Source organism: Microtus pennsylvanicus, chromosome 1 (assembly GCF_037038515.1).
Source record: "Microtus pennsylvanicus isolate mMicPen1 chromosome 1, mMicPen1.hap1, whole genome shotgun sequence".
NCBI classification, from domain to species: domain Eukaryota; kingdom Metazoa; phylum Chordata; class Mammalia; order Rodentia; family Cricetidae; genus Microtus; species Microtus pennsylvanicus.
In genome coordinates, this window is record NC_134579.1 from 176,566,576 (window position 1) to 176,590,923 (window position 24,348).

General features: G+C 39.8%; 1 protein-coding gene across 8 annotated transcripts in view; it reads right to left on the reverse strand.

Annotated features, from left to right (window-relative positions):
- Positions 1 to 3,775: 3,775 nt before the first annotated feature.
- Positions 3,776 to 24,348, reverse strand: part of Fam184a (family with sequence similarity 184 member A) — a 138,804-nt gene continuing 118,231 nt past the window's right edge. For 2 of the 8 annotated variants that reach the window (XM_075945899.1, XM_075945908.1), the window contains 7 exons: positions 19,609 to 19,736; positions 18,094 to 18,278; positions 17,505 to 17,651; positions 11,365 to 11,482; positions 8,498 to 8,602; positions 5,758 to 5,960; positions 3,776 to 4,347 (listed from right to left, as the gene is read on the reverse strand). In XM_075945899.1, coding sequence (XP_075802014.1) covers positions 4,266 to 4,347; positions 5,758 to 5,960; positions 8,498 to 8,602; positions 11,365 to 11,482; positions 17,505 to 17,651; positions 18,094 to 18,278; positions 19,609 to 19,736 — 968 coding nt within the window. In that variant the 3' untranslated portion in view covers positions 3,776 to 4,265. Of the gene's footprint in view, positions 4,348 to 4,924; positions 5,019 to 5,757; positions 5,961 to 8,497; positions 8,603 to 11,364; positions 11,483 to 17,504; positions 17,652 to 18,093; positions 18,279 to 19,608; positions 19,737 to 24,348 lie in introns of all 8 variants that reach the window. The other 6 variants (XM_075945935.1, XM_075945945.1, XM_075945921.1 and 3 more) reach the window with 4 other exon arrangements.

A 24,348-nucleotide genomic window follows, 5' to 3' on the forward strand; every position in this document is an offset into this window, starting at 1 on the left:
TTTTAATTAGGTATATTTGTGTGCCTCTCTGTGTGGGTATGCGCAGAAGTGCAGGTTCCTACAGGGGCCAGAGAAGAGGCTGTTGGATTGCTGGAGCTGGAATAACAGGCAGTTATAAGTTCCCAACTGTCGGCTCTGGGAATCAAACCTGGGTCTTCCAGAAGAGCAGTGCATGCTCTTAACAGCCAAGCCATCTCGCCAGCCCCTTTGGACTATATTAACTTCTCAGACCACCTGCTTCTCCAAACTCTATAATTAAAAATGTCATCAGGTGGCACCTAGACTTTTCCAGGCTTTGCTGTAAGTTGCTGTTCTTCTGCTGTGACAAACAGGCTGAGGCAGGAAGGGGTTATCTGACTTACAGTTCTAGGTCCTGGGCCATCACGGAGGGAAGCTAAGGCAGTAACTTGACAGTACACAAGCATTGTCAGAATTCACTCTGACAAAGAATGAGCTTTAGTGAGCTCCCAGTAGATCAGCCCTACTGTCTCAGTGGGTGGGTGCACCCCTCGTGGTCCCAACTTCCCTGCTCATGTTCTCCCTCCTTCCGCTCCTCATTGGGACCTTGGGAGCTCAGTTCAGTGCTCCAGTGTGGATCTCTGTCTCTATCTCCATCCATCACCAGATGAAGGTTCTATGGTGATATGCAAGATATTTGTCAGTATTGCTATAGGATAGGGTCATTTCAGGTTCCCTATCCTCAGCTGCCCAAGGGACTAACTGGGGACATCACCATGGGCTCCTGGGAGCCACTCTAGGGTCAAGTCTCTTGCCAACCCTAAGATGGATCCCTTAACTAAGAATTGTGGTTCTGTGCTCCCCTGTCCAACCTTCCTTTATCCCAATCCTCCTGTTTCCCCAAGTTCCCCCCCTCCTTCCCTTCTAACTTTTCTCTCCCCATCTCCCCTTACCCCCATCCCACCCCACCCCCAAGATCCAGGCCAGCTGGACTGTGACTGAAAAAGCATGGGATAAAACCGGACTCTCTGAACATGGCGAACAATGAGGGCTGATGAGAAGCCAAGGACATTGGCACGGGGTTTTGACCCTACTTCATGTTCTGGCTTTGTGGGAGCCTAGCCAGTTTGGTTGTTCACCTTCCTAGACATGGACGGAGTGGGGCGGACCTTGGACTTTCCACAGGGCAGGGAACCCTGACTGCTCTATGGACTGGAGAGGGAGGGGGAGAGGAGTTTGGGGGAGGGGGAGAAGGGTTGGAGGAGGGGGAGGGAAATGGGAGGCTGGGAGGAGGCGGATACTTTTTTTTCCTTTTCTCAATAAAAAAAAAAAAAAAGAAAAAAGAATGAGCTTTACAGCCACAGAAGTGCGACAGGAGTCAAAGAGGATGCTGCTTGCTGGGTGACTCACGAGCCACCTAGTGTTCAGCTAGCTTTATTTACGGTTCAGGCCTACCTGCCTGAGGATGGATGGTACTTCTTACAAGGGGCTGGGCCCTCTGACATCAGTTAAAGATAGAGTCCCTCACAGACATGCATATTGACCGATCTGATATAGGCAGTTTCTCGGTTATATTCTCTTCTTAGGTGATTGCAGGTTGAGGCAAGTTGACAGTTAAAATTAACCAACACACCTGAGTAACTCACGATCCCATTAACGTATTCAAAAGGTATTTTGACTTGCTTCTATTACTATAAAAACTTCATGAAACTGTTAGCACATTGGACCATAGAACTGGAGTAACATGAAACTGTGTCCCTGGGCTATGGTCACACACATTTTCCTCCAGAATAAACTATGTGTTATCCCCTTTGAGGTGAGAGTTGTATTTTTGAGTCTACAATTACTAGAAGTATTATTTATTTTTTTGAGACAGTCTTGTTATTTAGCTCACACTAGCTTCCAATTTGTGATCCTCCTGCCTTCCAAGTGCTAGGATCTCAAATATTAATGACCATAAATGGCTTATAGGGCATGCTCAAGCCTTGTAGTATAACCTTTACACACACACACACACACACACACACACACACACACACACACACACACAGTGACCTCTTGAAGCAGAGCTATTGGCCTGATGAAGACCATGACCTATAGTGATGACTACAAAATCAGTCCAACAATACCCCTGACAGCTAGGTGTAAGGTAATGGCAGTTGAGTTGTAAACATCCCATCTTGGATAGAGGAAGGTCTATAGACCCACAGACCTTACCCACATGTTCCAATCACCACCCCCTCCTGCCCAGCTGTGCGAAAGAAGGTAGGAGGTTAAAAACTTGCGTAGTACTTTTTTAAAAATTGAGAATTAAGCCTATTTATAATTACTTTTTGTAGCTGGTCCTGGGGCTCAAAGTTAGGAAGGTCCGAGAAGAACCTGTGAGAGCGCTGGGATTGAACTCCGCTCCAACAAGGGCTCTTATCACTGAGCTTCATCCCATGGCCACTGCGTAGGATGTTCAGTTGTGCAAGTTACCCCTGCATCAACTATCTCACGTGACCTACTCCAAAGAAAATCATTTACCTGTAAAGCTAGACTTGGAATCTTTAGCCTATTGATTCCTTCCCTTGTAGAGTGAAGAGAGAGTGATGTCTCTCCAGAAAGGCCCGAGACAAGCCCGTTTTGATTGCTACACTGATCTTTGTGGATGAAGATCATGTGTAGCTACAGTGGCCATCAGAAAGGCCACGACCCCCTACTCGCTGACAGTGTTCTTAGAAACTACTTATTAAAAGTGATCTGACAACAGCTTCAAATATATTCTGGCCAGCAACTGATAGATAATACTTTTTCAATTTAGTTATTAAAGATAAGATCAGCGACTTTTCTGTAGTATGAAAAGCAATGGCCACATAACTTTTCACTTTTGGGGAGAGTCTAACTGATGCTTTAGGTGCCTATAACTCGGGCTATTCTTAGGCAAGGATGGTGGCATTGACATCCATTTTGGAGATGTTCCAGCCGATAATTCTAAACAGAATTACCACAGCACTCTGTAAGTCCACAGCTAGCTAGGTACTCAAAAGCAGAACTGAAGGAGTGGACCTGAAAATGCCTCTATCCAGTACTTGTTACTCTAGCTGCATTCTTTACAGTCACAGCACAAAATGTTTTTGCCAAGATGAACTCGAGTGTACGTCAAATGTGGGGAAAGAGAGATTGCTCAGGGCTTAAGATACTTGCACAAATGTAAGGACTGGAGGAATCTGGGCCTCCAGGACCCCACATACTTACTAGACGAGCATGGTTGTCCACCTATAATTTTAGTTCTGGAAGGTGGACACAGGAGATCTAACAAGACTAGTCACTTCAGAGAATTCTAGGTTTGACTGACAGGCCTGCCTCAATACTGTAAAAGGGGATCCATGATGATTCCTGACATCAACTTTGGACCTCCAAATGTAACTCTGTGCACACACTTGCCTTCAAAAGTATATGTACACATACAGTCATAAAAAGTGGACAAAAAAGGAAAAAACCCATGTCTGACATCTTTGGATCCGTGTTGATGTGTTAACTGAACCCAGGCTACTATGAAAATGGATAATCTGGACTTTTTTTAAAAGACAGGGTCTCATTATATAACCCTGCTGGTCCTATGCAGAGTGAGCTCTAATACACAGAGGTCCAAAGTGTTGAGACTGAAGGCATGTGCCAGCATACCTGGCATAAACTACCTTTTAAAACAAATTATAGTAGAAATAACATTAATCATAGATATTAGCTGTATTGAAGGTTTATATTTCATCTACCAGAATAAAAAAGGAAAAAAAGCTATAAGCCAGCAAGAATTCATATACTTGGAAGTACACAATTTACATAAATTCTTTTATTCTAGATTTATAAATGTTGACAATTTAGTTAAAATACACAACATTGATAGTTATTAATAGAATATATTTTCCTATATTGATTTGAAGACTATTGAAATAACAATTATCATTAATGCAATGATACTTATTGACAAGTCTTACACCTGGTATTAAAAAGTGTTTAAAGCACACTTAATAGAAAACAACAACAAAAACCATTTGTTCTAACAAAATTTATTATGCAGTAATTACAAAGATTAAAGACTTCCATCTCAAATAAAAATAATTGCTATAATTACACACATAATAGAGTATAGTACCCTCAGAGAGTGATTCCAATAACTATCACAGGAAATACAGTGCATCTTCAAACCGGACAAACACCTTCTCATTCACAGTGCTCTACACAGGGTAGCCTGTGCACATACTGATGCGGATGCAGGCAGGCTCTTGTCACACACAGTCCACCAGAGCTGTGCCAGCACAATTCGTTCAGAATGTGAAGTACCGGGCAAACCACTCCTGGCGCTGGGGATCTGGAGAAGTCACCGGGGAAGCTTCACTCTGAGGAGGACTGAATTCATAAAGAGAGAGACATGTAACCCAGGATTAAACAGTTTGCAGAGACACGGGAGAGCAATTAAATTGTAAGCACTGATTTTCACCACTGGCCACCCTCGTCAGAACGGTATGTAAGGACTGGCTACTACCCTTCTGCATCAGAGCGGGTCCTCTGAGAACAGGAATTACTGTGTCAGCTCAGATGATCTCAGTGACAGGAGCCACATCACAATTATTACTCCATAAGGCCCGAAAGTAAACAACTGGCAAATACAATATTATCATCTCGGAAGCTTAAGAAAAACGAGTATTTGTGGGGAAACAGAGAGAACAAAATAGCGTTCCCTCTTTGGGCAACTTTTCCCTTTGAATTACCATAATCTGACACAAGCATTGATCCTCACATTTGTATCCTCCACTAGAGCTAAAGTCGTAACCAAATCAAGGTTACTCTAAGCTTCCATCATTCCATACGGAGATGATATTCAACAGAGTGCATTAGAAACCGGGTTTTCTTCTATTCTCCAAGTAGTCTGTCTTAGTTCTAACTAAGATTCTTTGGGCTACTTAAGAAACGAAAGCATCCCTACCGTCTTTGGGGGAATTACAAGGCACGCAACAATGTGTAATGGAAGCTCCAGCGGCCACGTCCCTCGAGCACATGCACATGCATCCTACTGATACCTGAGCGCCCGCACGGGAGACAAGCAACACAGAGTGTTTAGCAGGAGACACGTTCAGAGACAAACTCGACTAGTTTTCATTCTTACGAGTTCCTTACTCTTTAAAAGAATTAGTCATTAACTGTGTTAGAAATCGCTTAGCTTAGAAGCAGAAATACTACTCCACTTGTAAAATTTACTAGTGGAGTTATTAGGATTTAGTAAAAATAAAAAATCAACTTGAATCAACAACAAGAAAAGTAAGTTGTATTAAAGTGAGGACAAAATAGCATTTTTAAAATTTTAATTCTTTAAATGGCTTAATAATTTTATTTCATTCAGATTTACTTAATATATTTAATCAGCTCTGAGGCAGCTTCAAACTAAAATAATTTAAAAACTGATTTGTTTCTAAATTTATCTGTATCTATATTGCTAAGTTTTCAGAGCTTATTTTTTTAATTTGGCAATATGCTTATATATCTTAATAGGATGATATAAGGAAATATGTAAACCGTAAGAAATGAAAATTTTAATAAAAGTTAGCACTACTAAAACCCTCGTAAACTATAAATATTAAAATTCTCAGCACATGAATTATGTGAACACCTCTGTTAGGATTTAGAAAATTCACTAATGACAAATTAAAAAAATCTTTGGACAGTGTCAAAACAGAATTCTCTGAGATGATAAAAATGAAAATTTCTCAAGTTAAAAATGTGAAAAACAAGGAAACAAAGCTACTGGTGAGACAGGCTCACCTCAAAAATGTCTTGGGCTCTTTGGGTGGCAATGGCTGCGGAAGTGGCTTGTTGCTGTTGAACTCAACGTCATGGACCGGAGAATTGGGAATGGGTTCCAAGCGGGTAGGATGTCCATTGCCCACTCCACTGGATTCCAGAGCACTTAGATTGGGAACACTCACAAACCTGTTTGTTGGGGACTTATCATTCTTCTTCTTTTGCTGCGTTAAAAATAACACATGTGAGAACACTCATTTGCGGCATAAGAACCAACAAGACAACAGGAAATAGTAGAAAGTATAAATTTGGCATGGAAATTTTTTTGGAACCTTTGTGTCAAATTATCATGTTAAAATTAACCAGTGTTACCCAAAGTGTGGTCTGGCTATCCTTGAAAGTGTTCATCTATATGGAATCCTCAAAGATAGGCATGCTACCAGGACAGAAAGCACAGGGCAAGGGACACTTAGGAGTGTTTTCCCTCTGTTCCCTAACCACTGCATGGACCAGGCAAAGAGCAGAACAGGACAGAGAGCAAGGTGCAGGGGAACAAGTGAGGTAGGAGAAGTTCCAAACCACAGGGGTGACTGGGTTTAGGCTAAAATCAGAAGGCATCAAGTTAAACATAATATTAAAAGAGAGGTTCATAAACTTTATCCATCTGTCAAAGAGAGGCTGTTCTTGCCTGGAAAAAAAAAAGGAATAAGAAATGCTTGGCATCATAGTTTGAAACAAATCCACATTTTATCTAAAGACTTAAAAACTGACTTAAATAATTTGATTTTAAATTCTCTGTGCCATCTTTCTGAAGAAAGAAAATGAAATCTGTATAACTAAATCTGCATTTTTAATTAACTGGCAATATCGTGAATTAGCTCAGTTTAAAGGCTGAAGTCACGAGTAATTAATTTTTAATATCTGATCAGCACTTAAAATGAACAGAAGTAAGAGGAACAAAAATGCAGCCTCAAAATTTTATCCCTGCCTCTAGAATTGACAACATCAACCTTTATTAAAAATTAAAATTAGTATTTTGTAATTCACTTAGAATATTCTCACATATTTTTCAACTGGATGTATGCTAAAGTTAGTTTTAAAAAATGGAAATAATATCCAAGATAGGCCTTTTACATCACTTAATACAATCCAGTCCTGTGAATGATCAGCATGCCTCCCCTGTGACTGACTGTCTACGGTACAGTGTGTCTCTAGCATTAGAGCCCTGTGCACGCACACTGGAAAGCTACGAGGTTCAACAGCGGCTGAGGGGCAACACTGTCTTATCTAATCTGCAGAGGGCTTTACATTTTAAAGGTTTTAGGATGTTTGTTTCTTTTCCTTTAAGAAATCAGACAGTTGATAGCCAGGTGTAGGTAGCACACTTTACTTTTTAATACTGGCACTCTTTGAGTTCAAGGCCAATATGGTCTAAACAAACGCAAACAAAAAATCAATACTTCTGGTAAAATTCTAAAGTAGTGGTTTTAAAGCTAAAAAATTAATTTTGATAAAATAAATACAATTCTCTAGTGTGCTTCATTTACATAAACCTATTTTCTAATTTAAAGCTATGTTATCTAAATTATTAATTTTAATAATAAAATTAAAGACAGGTGGATGTCATGCAGCTATAATCCAAGCAATTAGAAGGTAGAGGTAGGAGAGTCAGTATTAGTTCAAGGCCAGCCTTGGCTACAGGGTGAATTCAAGACCAGCTTTGGCTGTGAAGGGAGTTTAAGGGTAGCCTAGATCACATGAGACTTTCAAAAATCAAACAAAAACCCAGCATAAAATCAATTCTGTTTACTCATTCAATTATTTATTGAGAGCTTTCTATGTGAAGTTCTAAAGAGAGAGCTATCATTTTTTAGTTTGTAAAACACTGAAGTTCAAAGCTTGGAATACTCCTGAAAAAAAGAGTAAGTTTGGTATTCTAAACAGAGAAATTGTATAAGCTTTGAAAATAAAATTTCTGGGTAAGGGCCTAGCAGAAATAAGCACAATGTGAAACAATAAAATATGGATTAAAAACAGCTTTAATATAAGCTTTATTTTATTGTTCTCTCCTAAGAGGTTCACAGTCCATGTGAAACCAGCATATACAATGATTTATTCATCACTGGCTTTATTTATAGAATAATTTGTGTTGCCTTTAAAAAAATGTGCTACATTTTTGCATTTTAACACATTTTACGGAATACCCACTATGCCCAAAGACTAGGGATGGGGGAAAAGCTGGGCAATGATGCATAAGTTAGCCAGATCTAATTCAAGGCTCTTCCATTTGTTCTAAGAGAATAAATAATACAGAATCAGAAAAAGTTTTACCTAAATTGTCAAGTACAGTCAAAGAAGGTGAAAGCTTACAGGTTCACGTTTAGTTCCCCTATGATGGAAGGCCTGTAGCTAGGGAGAACTGTTTGGCATTTGGTGCCAGAGTCTTTCTGAGCTACACAGACTATTGTGATCAATAAGGAAATGACGATAAATTAATCTGTGTCAGAAGTTTGCTTTTCTTTATAGATATATGAAAACAAGGATAGAGCCAAAGTGATTCAGTATTAATAAAATATTTTAAGGAGTATAAATTACCAATATATGAGTAGCTCATTTTGAAAATGAACAAAGAATTAGTAAACTTTAGTAGGAGATTATTACACTTAAGAAACTACCCTTATGCTGCTTGCTCCACATAACTTAGCCCATTTCCCTCCAGGTCTCAAGCACATCCCTACATTATGGTGTCTGTGGCACATACCTTAGCCAAGGGGTTAATAACACCAACAGTAGGACTTGTGTTAAATATTTTGTTGAAGTTAGTTTCTCGATTGACTAATTCCAGCTGATAAAATTTATTATCCTCCTATACAAAAGAATTATAAACAGCCTTTCAACATTTTCTATTATAGATTTACAAACTTAAATTGTATGACTTCTAGTTCTTCGTTAAAAATTTAATAAACTATAAAGGTTTATGTATTTTGTTTAAACATGTCTAGGCTTGACTGCCAGTGGCTTAAAGCTTGTTAGCAGGTCAACTTTTAGCACGTTTTAAACCCTAGGCCTAGGGACATAACCATACCATTTAATACCCTTTCACTCAAGACAAGATCTACTGAGTCCTAGATCTCTTTGTGGTATGGACTGTGGCATCTGAGTGGGTCTCATTTGTACTTGAGGTGTGTTCACACAACTGTCCTGGCAGGAATGAGAGTAACACTGAACACACACCTGCCAGAGTGTAGTAACAATGGTCCCCCAATGAATCAGAATTTTCTGAGTCTCATGCTCAGAAAGGAAAAGACAGAGATGCCAGGCAGAGGGAGAACTTGTCCCCAGACAGGATTTCAGACATTTCTGACAGGTTATCAGGTCATCTTGTCGGGAAGACTGGAGCTAAGACAATGAGGATGGACAAGAAGACATCTGGGTCAGGACTATTAAGTTATGTCCGCCTCTTGTCTGGTATTCAAACCTCAGTCTCATGTCAGGAGCCCAGTGATGTACACTGGGCTTCAGGGGAGAAGGCCATGAGACTTATTTTTACCTCTTCTCACATGGCCTCATGTAATACATTTTTTTCCTACTTTTCACTATTGTTATTGTCTGTTTACTTGGCCTATTGAGAACGGGTGACCCAGCATCCAGTGTTAGGGCTGCCAGGGCCAGGCACTGACCCTAAGAATTTCTGTTAGTATACATGGCTGAGTGGTTTCCATATGTAAGGATTATACCACCTTATATTATCCTTCAATACCTGAAAATGGATTCGATCTCATCTCGTCTTTCCTTTGACATCATATGTATTACAGTCATGGCACTAGAAAAATGAATGGTCTCTACAGAGAGAAAATCATTCATTTTGGAGGGATGAGTACAACATGTTAACAGGCAGACTGGGAAGGCCACAGCTGATAGAGCCGCTGGGTAAGAAAATGGGCTGTGTTCAGACTGGCCTCGATTCTAGTGTAGTTCAGCACGACCAGACTCTTCCTAAACATCTTAGTTGCCACTGACTGCCTTGGCCCACACGCCCTGACGTGTAGGGATGACTGTGTTGTAGAAACAGTGCGGATCTGCCCTCTGGTGAGCAAAATACAGTGTAGCTGTAACATTTCAAGAAGTAACTGGAAAGATAAATAGTGGCGTGGGGGCCACAGATGACTGCACTGGCTATGCCTGCGAACTTCATAAATGGATCAGCGGTTCTTCCTGACTCTACTGTTGCTGGGTAGAATGAGGAAAACGGGGTGCCTGGCAGGCTGCAGCCACAGGAAACCCGCTCTTGACTCCTGGGTTCCCTCTCTGGACCCTAATCATCCCTGTGGGTTTCAGAAGCAACTTCCCAGTCCTGAAAACGGATGGAATTTTTTAAATCATAAAAGTAATTTTTAGGGGCCGGGCGGTGGTGGCTCACGCCTTTAATCCCAGCACTCAGGAGGCAGAGGCAGGCGGATCTCTGTGAGTTCGAGACCAGCCTGGTCTACAAGAGCTAGTTCCAGGACAGGCTCCAAAACCACAGAGAAACCCTGTCTCGAAAAACCAAAAAAAAAAAAAAAAAAAAAAAGTAATTTTTAAAGGATGTCAGAAGATTGGTCTTGTGCTGTGACATGCTAATATTCAGAGTGTGTAATTAAAGCAATCTAGGAACTATAGGTGATTAGTGTGTTATTTTCACTTGTACTATGAAGATCTTCATGTATTAGTGGCAATAAACAGCAACATTTTAATTACTGACCAGGGCAGAGCATTTTAAAAAATTCTAAAATATTTTATACATTTTCAAACATTTGTATATATATTTTCCCAAGTAATAATGGTTTTAATGAAGACAGTAAGTTTATTGTTAAAAATCTTTTGAGTGTCCTTTACATGGAACATCCCAACTCCCTGACAGAGCACAGAGTTATTCCTAAACTAGGCTATGAAATCTTTCTTTTTGCTTGTTTGGTTTTGGCTTTTGAGACAGGTTCTTGAGTATACCAAAAATTTCTTGAATTTGATATGATGCTCAGGCTGGCCTCAAACTTAAGATCCTCCTACCCCAGTCTCCTGAGTGATGGTTCAATAGCTCTCCTGATCAGTGGTAGGTGGAACACACTTTAGGAAATTAACATGATTCGATTGAACCAAGCATGGTGATGCCTGCCAGTAATTCCAGAACCTCAGATACTGAGGCTGGAGGATTGCTGTGAGTTTTAAGGGCTCCATAGCATAACTCTATCTCAAAACAAAACAAACAACAACATAAAAAGAGACTAATTGGTAAGTTGACAATGCAGACTAATTCTCAGCCATCTTAAGAGATTTTCCTTAGTTCTAATTCTATTTGTACAATATGCATCCCTCCATAAAGGATGTTAACTATTAAATGGTAATGGCTTTATTAAACATTTAATATGTACTAAAATATTTCAATAAAAACACTGAAGAAAAGTGTGAAATTCCCACTAGAATATATGCCAAATTTAAATTTGAAATTATGTTCTAATAAACTTGATCACAATACACAGATTTTGCATTTTTCATTTTCATTTAGCATTATTCAAAAACACTTCCCCATGCCTCCCCCACCACTAGTTTATCGATTACTGACATAGTTGCACTAAAAAGAAAATATCTTACAATTAGTTTCTTTATGACCTGGTCTCTCTCTGTAAGCAAGGATTTTAATTCTGCGATTATCTGCATATCTTCTGGCTTTGATTCTCTCATCAGGTACTTTTCTTCCATTTCTTCTAGTCTATAAACGAGAAAACCTTTATCTCACGACAGGACTCAGACACATCCTGTTCTAGTAAATACCTACATCTTTCAGTTAGTCCAGTTAAATATACACAGATAGAACGCAAGACTGGCAAGCATGGTAACCGCCTCAAGAGCTGCAGTTGCTAAAGGCTCCGCAGGAATAAGAGACATTACGTGCTCCTGCCACAGGCTATATCTGGAGGGGTCTATCCACTACTTTACCTTGGACGTGAGCGAGGTAAGCTAAGCTCTGGGAAGGAACTGAGACGCTGAGTGATACACACATCACATGCTCGGGTCAGTGACAGTTAGGAGTGATTACCATCAATACAATACTGTGTGCTGAGGTATGTGACATACATGAAGGACAAGAAAAGATACAAAGGGGGAAAAAAGACACACATGAATGACATCCTCTTGTTTGGTTTGTGGGGAATGCAGTTTTAAAACTTTACATCATCTGCTAAAAAGGACCAGTAAAAAAAACCCTCATCAGTTAAAAAAAAATCGCAATTCCTGGCAGGCCTACTCTTTCCTGGATGGCGAAAGACTGTGAACAGACGGGGGTGACACTGAAGACTAAACACAGGCTGTTCTTTATGAGCAGAGGGGACGCGGATCAGGCAGAGGCTAAGAGCAGAGGCAGGGCCAATAAAAAAGAATGCGAATGCTATCTTCTGCCTTGGTCTGGGGGAAAAGAACTGTTTCAGAAATAATAAATAATTAAAGCAATTAATTTTTATTATTTCCAGAATAGATAAGGTCGAATTAAAACTTACTAAGGTGTGGTTAATGAAGAGTCTTGAAAAAAATTTACTTAACAAGTATTGAGTAATTTCTAAATGATGCAGATACCAGTGATCTGTCACTGTCCCATCGGGCAAATCCTAGAGAGTAGACAGTCCCTGTATTTTGAAGTCATACAAGCCCACCACTAATCCAAGCCAAACAAATTATTTGGAGAAAAATGTCTAGCTTTCCATCCTGCCCCTGACTGCTGCCCTGAGGGGGATAGGGAAGTGAGGCGCCGGACAGTGACTGTCCCTGGCTCACCTGGGACTTGACTAAGTCAGTACCGAAGTTACGCACACAGCATATATATCTCAGTACATTTCCCCCTTTCTTTTTTGACAGCGTGTACTTAGCAACAATCAATGATATCCTTTGTGGTCACAGAATTGTCTTGCAATTTGATTACAATATGAAAAGAATTGCCTGTATGCATTTTATGAAAGCTTTTCAGTTTTCTATTCAGGTTTATAAATTCTATCTATTCGGGGGGGGGGGGGGGGCGGAGGGAGGCATTTAGGCTTTGTATTGGAGCAGCCACAAGATGTCACTGAAGTGCTGCCTTTGTGGTTGGAAGCAAAGCCCATTTGGAGCCACTTCCCATGGCTGGGAAGAGCAGGTAGAAACGGTAGGTAAACCCCACCCTTGATGTTATTTTTGTTGCAGAACAATGAGAAGTAAAATGAATCTAAGACAATCATTTACAGGTTTGGAACCTCTTTTAGTTGTAAAGATCTCCCCGTTCAAGTGTATGTTTTAATTTAACTGAAACATCCTGTTGTTATTATTTTAGAAAGGGTCTCACAGTGTTGCCCTGGCTTGCCTGGAACCCACTGTGTAGACCAGGCTAGTCTCTAGCTCTCAGAGATCCACTGCTTCTGCCTCCCAAGTACTGGGATTAAAAGTGTATACACCGCCACACCTAGCTCAGCGGAAACATGTTACCTACAGAATTACTAAGCTAATTCTCCCACAACATATCTTTACACCAGCAACAATTTTAACAAAAAAATAAAACTAGATAATAAGACAAAGTATTGAAAGGAAGCCAGCTCCAAGTATAGATAGGAAAGCATTAAAGGAGAGAACAAGAAACTATTATGAACCAGTTATAACTTACAAATGCACAAGAAGCTCATCCAACATTCTAACAGGAAGGAACTCAGTACCATCCGGTATCCACTTCCAGGCAACACTAGTCAGTGTTTCCCTCCCGCAGCCATCTGGGCAGCTCACGGTGTGAAAAGGCTGAGTGCAAAGGATGACTAAGAAGCAGGAGATTTGGGGGGAGGGGGGGGTCTAAGTTTGATTATGTTTTTTGTTTTCTGGTTTTTTGTTTGTTTGTTTTAAAGTTTTTCTGCTTTCTTCCATCCTTCCTTCCTTTCTTTGACACGGGACCTCAGTTTGTGTCTTGGATTTGATGTAAACTCAGAGATGGCCTACTTTGGTCCCCCCAAGTGCAAATATTACAGGCATGTACTACTATGCCAGCCGGGCTCTTACCCTTCCCACCACAAGGAGTCTGTTGGTCCCATAGTTCTTAAATGGCCTCTATGAAATATGTTTCTGACCCGAATTCATAAAAGTCAGACCTCTGAACATTGATTGGTATGGCAGGTAGAATCTAACTTTATTTTCATTGTGTTTTCAGATTACCATTAAAAAGTAATACAAAGACTGATTGTAGAAAGGAGAAGCAGAACACATGGGAATGCTAACTAGGGTCACACAAGACTCTAGCCAAGCATATCTCTCAGTGTGTGTGTCTGGGTGTGTGTGTGTATAAAAACATGTGTTTGGCTCAGCGTATAGAGGTCAATTTTCCATAGCTCATGAACAACACAGTCCTGTATTAAATGTACAAAGACATTTTCCAAGTTATCCTCTACCTCCAGTTGCTTTATAAGACCCAACTGACAAGAAAATCAATGACTAGAAAGTGTAGAGCTGATCAATACCATTACCAGGAACACATGCAGCCCAGAAATTACATTTTACGAATTCTGTTACATATAAAAGTAACAGTACTGAAGCATTTCGCAGTTGAACTTTCCCGATAATTTCTGAGATTTTCTTTTGTGTTAACAAGACCACAGCTACTTCCAGACATTCTCAAAGCTTATGAAAATTAAACAAAGAACCAAATAACTATAAAATCATTGGAGTTTTAGAGATTAAGGACTCAAATAAGCAATTCTGGCATGGCAGAGCATATCCTTATAGTTAGAAATTACTGGCCTATCTAACATGCATGTGCAGAACTGACAGTTCTCACAGAGAAATGATCTTTTTGTTTCAGTAGAGTGAGGGGCTAATTTCAAGTAAAGCTAAACAATCAAAAGCAATCTGGGCAGGTATGACAGTCCACATCTGCAATCCCAACCCTTGGGAGAGAGTCACAGGGAAAGCAAGAGTTCAAGGCCCTTCAAAGACTACATGAAATCCTGTTTCAAAAAACAAACCAACAAATACCCACAAAACTAAAATGATAAACCCTAACCATTTTTTATAGAATAAATAGTTCTGAACCGCAAAGTACTAGCACAGTTTTTAATTTATCTTAAACATTCTTTACCTAAGGAAGATGTCACTTAGGTAAAATTGAGTAGCCTATCCTCTCATTTGATGTTATGTTTTATCTCCCTTTGGGGGTCTTGGAAATTAAACCACTGTCTTGTGCAGGCTAAGCAAACATTCTACCACTGAGCTATACCCTAGCCCCTGCTTGTTTTTTAAACAAATGAAACTCAATACATTTTAAAATTAGATGCAGAGTTCTTGAGAGGATAATAGTCAAGACAAGCAAATTTCCATGAAACTGTAAGAGGGTCTGAATACTCGGGACTACCAAGCACAATTTCTAAAAGCCATTCCAAAGACAGAGATTCTCGCACTATTTCTATGCTCCTTTATATGTGTTCTATGTTCTCCCTAGGTTCAAAAGGAGTTGTAGCAGAAGTGAGGAGACGCTCCCAACTGCTCCAGAGTTTCCTCAGCACCTGTAGGCTGAAGTGTAGATCTTTACAGTACCCCCACCCCCACCCTTCTAATAATTCACTGGGGTTTTCTGAATCTGAAGCATCAGAGCTGAGGTGCAGGTGTTCCAAACACAATCGGGGAACCCTTGCAATAGGCTGTGAGCAGTTCACATTACCCCGAGCCCCCAACTGTAAACTGGAAAGGACTCTCCCACTAATCAGCTGTCTAAATCTTAGCCGCTCAGCAGATTGACAACCTTCAGGCAAGGACATGGCCAGAAGCATCCAGTACTGCTTTCCAGTATGCTAGCTTCTAGTCCACTGACTGTTATTTGCATTTCCATAATTATGGTGAATTAGATTTTAAGTTCTCAGTCACACTGGCTCCAGTTCAAGTGTTGCATAACCACTCATGGCTAATGCCTACTAGACTGGGAAGAGCCAATACAGAACATTTGTTATCAGGAAAAATCTGAGGGACAGTGTAAGTCAAAAATAAGTGTACATGATTTGACTTTAATTAAACAAGTGATTACCTAAAGCTAAAGGACAAACTATACGATGTTAGCCGGTAAAAACAGAGAAGTGTGGTTGGTTAGGCAAAGTAGGAAAATGAGTGCCTGTTTTAAAAAATAAGGCAAAATATTTTATTTATTAATAATATTAATTCTTCAATTATTAAAAGATTAAAATATAGAGATATTAATGTTTGCTGTTTATTAAAATTTCTTAAGGAGCAAAACCACAGAAAAGAATAATGTCCAGACAGACACACCCTTTCCTTTTTGTAAAAGTTACTATTTGTAAGGCGATGTCAGGACACACAGACAAACACAGACTGTTCTTTGTTTGAGTGTGCTCTTTCAGCATGTGAAGAGGGCCGGCAGGATATCAGTGTCTGCGCAGTATACACAAAGGTCAGGAAGTGTGAGAGCCATGCCACTGAGGCTGATCTTATCTGATTTCTACCAAACCTGCTGCACTGCACACATGTGGCTGAAAAAAGAGCAAAGAACACATCACTGACTTTCTGGAAATAATGAGGTTCTTCTCCATTTAATGGGTAACATCACTGAGTGGGAACCCTCCTGAAATTTATCCAGGACAAATTCACCCACATGAGCACTACACGAAGAGGGACAATGAGCCCATCAGAAAGAGCACATCATCCCAGAGGCCACTCCAGGAACACCAGCAGCTGGGGCCTGGTTCCACATGACTGTGTCCACATGTGTCTGCACCTGTGCCTCTACTGGCTGAGTACTGGCTGAGACTGAGACGTTACAGGGATAGAAGAGGTGGCAATGGTATCTATATTTGAGGTAGGTGAGTAGGGATTAATAACACAAGTACAGAAGCAAACAAAGCTACGAGTCCGACCCTCTGGGCAGTGGTGACTTAATGTCATTTTACTGAAGTATCTGGATAACTGGAAAAAGGACTATCAGTGAATGAGTCATTAGCAGTAGCTAGAGTAGAGTAAGCCTAAGATAACCTAAAGACGGGGGCTTAGGTGAGAGAGACAGACTGGATTCAAAGTGAGTTGTCCGCCGTAGTTTGTAAAAATCCTGAAAAAGACAGGGCTATTAATGTTCTTAATGAACGTTAGGAAATACATACAAATCTTGACTTGAATAATGGGCTTACTAAACTTGAGCAATAGCTTTATTTGTAATGATTTTACTTTATAGATTTCTTGAATTAAAAAAAAAAAACATTTAAATGCTAACTGCAGAGATTCAAGCAGTACCCTAGGATAGGAAAGGAAGCCTCAGCTCGTTTGCTTCCCTGGGAACTACCAATGTTCTTGCTAACTGGAATCACTATGTTCAAAGTGTATGTTGGCTTTGAAGGATATTTTGCTTTTTGTGAAATATGCATTGCTAACTGAAGCCTGGCCTTATAAAATTTCGATTGCTCACAATGTACTGAAGACTTTACATTATATCACAAAGACACTTTGAGACGTCATCATGGAAGTGATGTATGACGGGGGCCACTCTTAAGATACGCAGGATTTTAGCAGGCCTGTGGCAATAGCAGCAAATGAAGCAAAATCATTCAATGGCCTTATCCTAATTAAAGAACATAATATCACACTGATACTACTTACATCTCTAATACAGTACTTAAGTCTTCCTCACTAAGTATCATTGCTTTATTAGATTCGAACAGTGAAGCTGAGCTTAGACACAGTGTTCCTCAGTTTATTATCCACACATGAATTTTCTTTAATGCAATATGACTTACGACATTTGTAAAGCTGCATTTATTTCCTTGAGTAGCTCATTAGTCTTATTAAAATCTGCCCGCATGATATTTTTCTCTCTGAGGTGGTCTGCTGTCATGACATCCAGCTCTTTCTCAAGTCTCTTGTTTAAATCTTGTTCATGCAACCTGTTTGATTTATTTTCAGTTAAGAAAATGTTATTCTGAAGTCAAGTTTTCAAAATTCCTATGTTCTACCAGATTTGAAATGCCCCCCTTTTTGGTATAATATTTGGAAAATTAATGTAAACAGGTTAAATTAAGCTATATAGTTTGCTGTAATTGTCTGGTTAATGTTAAATTTTGTCTCCTTTAATGCTTTTCTCTAATAAAAATTTAAAAAATCTTTAACTATGGTCATTTCCCAAAACTAATGAATAATAAATACATCATCAAAATGCAGACATTCTATTTTCCAGATGATATCATCCCCACCACATAGTAAAAAGTGGTCTTCACTATATTATTGGGAGGGCAGACTAGTCACAAAACTAGGGGCATATGCTTTGGATGTCTCAAACAATATTCTAGTCAATAAGGCATCTACCTTCTGCTGTGGTTACTGGCATACCTCATCTGTTGGTTGGATTCACTTCGGATTCTGAGAATTTCTTTCCCCTTATGCTCCAGTTCTTTCGTTAGGGTACTAATGTTTTCATGGAGGTGCTGGACCTCCTTGTCTAAGTCTGAGATGTGGTGCTCTCGGTGCCGTAGCTCCTCTTGTAGGTCACTTATTCTACACATGTGCTCCTTACTCTGCAAAAAACAAGGAATGCTATAATGTTTTCTACAGATTTGTTTTTTGTGTATGAGGGAGAGAAAAGGACAATTTTAAATATTAAGTATAATCATTCTGACAAGGCTTCAAAAACAAACTGCTTAAAATGAGAAAACCTTGAGGCCCTTTCTCTTCCATCTAGCTAAGAAGAACTTATTTGAACATAGTTGCAATATCAGGAACGTAAGGGACTCAAAAGATGGTGAAAGCATAGCTTGCTCGTTTTAGAATGAGGAAATCACTACTTATGAGATCATTTGTCTCAAAGATAATTTATGACCAACGGCAGAATCAAGAGTAGAACCTGGGTCTCTCAGTAAGTTGTGTAGCTCTTGTAGTAAATGGCTGGTACCACAGTCCTTTACTCTCAAAAGGATTCCCATCTAGGAAGCCCCCGACCCAACACACACATTCCATTCTTCAGAAAGGCAGACTTTGCCTGCTTTCACTGCTGTCCTAAGAGTTATCTACCTAGAAAGGATTTCCCTAAAGTCAATGTTTCTATAAGATCCATAAAGTAGACATTTACTGTAGACATAGTCAAAGAGTAACTTCCCTTTATGGTTACAAAATGCCTCAATTAAAAGATCATAGTAAAGAAGAGCAAGTCCAAGCTGACCACTTAACATGGTTACCAAGGACGTAAACCTTGTAAGTGTAATAAGTTAACAGCAGCGTTCTCTGCAGTGCCTACTGCTGCTTCCTTCCATGCATACACATCGTCACAATCACAGATTACCAAATTAAAAAAAAACAAAAAACAAAAAACATACTGGACCAAAGAGCAAAGTCTAAAAAGTATAAGCAGTAGTGAATACTTTGGAAGTATCAATTATCTTTCTTTCTTTTGAAGATCTACTCCTCCTATATAGTTGAGTCATGCAATGTAACTGTTTCAGTTAAATTACAATACATAAAATTCAAAATGAAGTTTTGGTCATACCGGACAAACCTGGGCTATGTGGTTACCAACTACCCCAGTGGACCTCCCAGACACAGAACAGTGTTTTGTCATGGCTCATCCTAGCAAATATAGCTGTCCTTACCCTTTATATTTTGTTTATATTTTATTATTTATTTTCCTAAGATGTAAACAAATTGCAAAATATTCAGTCAAAAGGTCGTATAATAATATGTAATTGTATAACTGACATACAAAAGTAAGGTTGCTTCTCTCTGTGAAAAAGGAAACTCTTGATCATGTTGATAATAACTGGGACAATGAACAGTTATTTCAAAGTCCCCCTCCTAGCGGGAGGGTTCGGGGGACCTAGATTTAAGGGATTGGCAGGACGTGCTCACACTTACCTGCCTTCGGCTGATGTCTATGCTTCGCTCTAGCTCCATTTTTGCTGCTGCCAGTTCTTGATGGTGATTATGCCGTAGCAAATCAATTGAAGCTGCATGTTGATGGTTTAGTTCAGATCGTAAGGAAGCTGGCATGCAAAGGGGAAGGGTTAGAAAATTCCAAAATACTACTAATACCTTAAGAAAAAAATATAAAAGATCCAAAATATCACTTTTAAAATTAGGACATTCGCTAAATGTGCATAAAATAGATTATCATATGTGGATTTGAAATCTTCTTAGCTTTGATGAGGATATTAGAAATGTCAAGAACTTAATGACAAAGGTGTTTGTTTTGTGTGTGAACTCAGTTTGAATATAAGGCGGTAGTGGAGATGAAATGTTTGCTGTTTTATATTATTAAGACAATACAGATTTTAGAGTTGTTCAATGACAAATGATTAAGAGGCAATATCTCCTCCCAGTAGAAAATATTTTACAATATCCCTAGAGTATACAAAATGCTGGCTGATAAACACTCCTAATGATCTGGAGGTCAGACATCACATTCACTAGAGTTTGGAATTGAGTTTCCGTTTTAATTTTTTTTTTTTGAGACAGGGTCTCATGTAGCTAAGACTGGTTGGAACTCACTATACAATTGGGGTCTTAAAATATTGATTCTCCTACATGTATCTCCCATGTACTGGGACTACAGGCATGTGTTATGCCTAGTCCTAGAATTAATTATTTCATATAGTACACAACATTTATTGAATGACGACAGTATCCTAAGAGAGAGTAAAATTTGACACTGTCTTTATAACATCATAAGCCAGAGGTGAAGACATTACTCCAAGGAACTAACTGTCATATCACAAGCTATTTTAAATATAATGAAAACTCAATGGTGAATCTACCCCACTTTCTGAGAGTCAGATTGGGGACCAGTCACACAGAGACTTGTTAGGGTGACTCGGTCTGTAATACAGCAGGGTGGAATTGGGGCTCCTGTGTAGAGAAAGAGGTGATTTCATCATGAAAGCAGAACATGCAAAAGGAGGTAGAATCTGGCTGACAATTCTGTATAGGAGGAGGTCACAGGGTGCACAGAGGCATGAAAGAAAATGGAACCTGTACGGATCTTACTTTGAACTCTAGGCCCTCAAACTGTGATACGAGTGGCTATGTTTGTCACCGAACTCAGAGCTTTCCCATGGTATTTCCTTGGGTATGAATGTCTCAAGAACATTTTTAAGCGTTATATGAAGATGTACATGAGAAAAATGCAAAGTATGGTTTTTAAAGCTAAAATATGAAATCTAGTTGAAGAGATGCTGCCCTTGCGTGTAGTTGGCCACATTCTTGAGGCCTTCATGGAGAACTTCAGTTCAGTTTCTCCTGGTGCTAAGGGCTTTAGTAGAAGAACTTGCCAGACACTGTCATGAAGAACCTTGGGAGGATTAAAAGTGGAATGTCTCGTGTGAGGTGTAAGCATTTCAAAGTTTCCTCTGACAGCAAACTGGAAAATGAACTGTGGGAAGGCAAGTCAGGAGGAAGGTTATGACATCAATCTTTAAAAAAATGATAGAAGGGGCTGGAGAGACGGCTCAGGGGTTAAGAAAACTTGGTCTTGCAGAGTACCTGGGTTTGATGCCCAGCACCCTTGTGGCTGCTCACGGTTGTCTGTAACTATGGTTCCAGGAGATCCAACATCCTTCTCTGACCTCTGAAGGCACCAAGCATGTATGTGATGCACAGACATACATGCAAGCAAAACATTCATCCACACAAAATAGAATAAATAAATCTAAAAAGAGAGATAACTCATCTGGCCTTGAAGTTAGTATGACAGGCAGACTAACTAAGGGAGAGAAACATGCATTAAGATGACTTAAGAACTGGCAGACAAAATGTAGCAGCGAAAGAGAAAAAAATGTCATTCCCACTTTCCCGGTTTTGACAACTGAAAAAAGTGATAGAATAAATCAGGGTGAGAAGTACAGGGATGGATAAGTACAGGGAAATGATAAGATCGTATTTTAAAGTCTATTTAAAAACCAGCTTCTCAACATGTAGCAATAAATAACAACTTAATGTACAAACCCAAGAGGTTTTATCTAGAAACACCCATTTGAAGTCCCCAGCACACGGGTGATAGATGAAGCCATGGAAGTAGATCAAAAAGAAGAGCTACACACACACACACACACAGGAAGAATTGAATTATCAGAGAAAAGCAGTAGTTAATGGATACACATGGAGATAGGTCAGGTCTGGCAAATGAGAATAAACGCTACAGATCGGAAAGTCAATACTTTCCAATATGTTGTGATGTGGAAACTAAGTGAAGAAAGACCTAAGAAGGCCAAAGTGGCCAGATGTACACACAAAGAAAATAAGATGAGACTCAGTCAGTGACGATAGCTCAAAAGTTGATGGTGACCTTGGGGAGATTATGTTCATGGGAGTGATAGAGTAAACAGACCTGAAGGATCTTGACGAAGGACTAGTATCAAGAATATATAAGTAGAATACTTAAAACTGAACAGTAACAAGGAAGAATTTAACCAAAAAGGAAGACATGAAATTGATGAGAACATGAATAATATTCAACATCTCTATCTAAACTAGAGTAATGTAAAGTAAAACTATGAGGTGTATGACATACAGTCACAACATCAAATGTGGGTGAGATGCGAGGGAAGCGGGGCATTCATACAATGCTCATGGATTGCACAATGGCAGAGGCATTCTGATGAATGTTCTGGCTGGGCCTTCAAAAACTCAATAAATATGTAACTACTATATGACCTAGAAACTTTTCTCCTGGTTTTTATTCCAGGCAACCAAAACCTTGAATTTACACAAACAACATACACATGAATATATGTAACGGCAAACTGAAACCCAGATCACCTTCGGTGACTGAAAGAGACAGGAATACGGTGACGCAGTAACCATGGCTAGGATGAGAAGGCACAAGCTAGAGATGCCCACGATAACATGGGTGACACTGGAGAATTATAGTGAGGGGGGAAGGCAATTTCAAAAGAAACACTGTAGATTCCACATACAGAAATGATGATATTCACAAACTGCCAATGCAGTAGAAATCGAGAACATCCCGAGGTTTGCCAGGAATCCCACAGGAAAGACAGGGAAGAAGGTGTGTTCTCCAAGGTACATAAAAGTCCTGCATCTTAACAGTGTCCATACAAATATTCTAGCTGTAACACTGTAATACACTTTTATAGGATGCTATCATTGGGAAATGGAAAAAGACCCGAGGGAATCTTTTTGTACCATTTCCTCTGTATATGACAGGGAAGCTCCACAAGTGAAATCTCAAGGATATGGTCCTGTAAACAAGACCTGGGCAATGACAACACCAGTAGACATGGCACAGTGGATGGGAGCTCTCATAAGGCCCTCCCCCTAGATAAGAAGGTTCTTATCTAGCTTCAGATGGGGGACCTCAGTGGGAGAGCCCACTGACAGATTGCTCAATGCCAAGTCATCTGCCGTAAATAGTTGTATATGTAAGCAGCAACAGTAGGCCTTGGCCTCAGCAGGCTGCACTTATATAGGTGCAGCCTATATAATGGAATAATATAGGAATATATGGAATAATAATTAAGGAAGAAAAGGTCATGAATTTAGGAGGGAGCAAGCGACATGGAAGGAAATGAAGGAGAATGGTATAATGATGTAAATACTTATATGAAATTCTCATAAAAATCTTAAAAATTAAATTTTAAAAAAGTATGCAAAAGCTCACCTATCATCCTGCAACCTCAGTGGAACTTTGAAACACAGCTTGCAACAATACAGAGAGGACCAAGAAGGGAGTGACCAACCACCAGGCGGGACACCCACTCTCTAGGACCTCCACAGTGAGGCAAAATCCTGGGTCCCTCCCCCAACTGCCAAGGCCTCTCTAGCCAGTCAGCTGGAGAGTTTCCTGCAGGTAGGCTGCCCCAATAGTCACCTACAGCCACAGGACCCTGCAAGCTACAAGCCCTATCCTGCCCCCAAACTCACCTATCATCCTGCAACCTCAGTAGAACTCTGAAACACAGCTTGCTACAATACTGAGAGGACCAAAAGGTGAGTGGCCAGCCATGTGCAGCCATGTGGCGGGACATGCCACTGTCTAGGCCCTGCACAGTGTGGCAAAGCCCGGGCCCCTCCCCCACCTACTTCAGATTATCTGGCCAGCCTGCAGGAGAGTTTTCTGCTGAGAGGACCAAGAGAGGAACTCTAAAGCACAAGCTGTGACTGCACAGAGTGGACCAAGAAAAGAAATGAGGAGAGCAGACCAAGCAACATGGTAACACCAGTACCCAGTGGTCACACAACAGGAAAACTTGATCATGATAACCTGGAAAAAGAAGAATCGGAAGAAAACTATTTTGCACATAACTTTATGAAGATTATGGAGACCTTTAAAGGGGAAATGAAAAACTCCCTTAAAGAAATAGAGGAAAAATAAATAAAAAAATAGGAAGAAATTAATAAATTCCTCAAAGAAACCCAAGAAAACCAAGAAAAAAAAAACAAATAGATGAAGCAAACAGGCCAAGATGTAAAGACTGAAATAGAGGTAATAAAGAAAACACAAACTGAGGGAATTCTGGATATGGAAAATCTGGGCAAACGAACAGGAACTACAGAGGCAAGTATAACCAACAGAATATAAGAGATGGAAGAGAGAATCTCAGGTGTTGAAGATACTATAGAGGAAATCAATTCATTGGT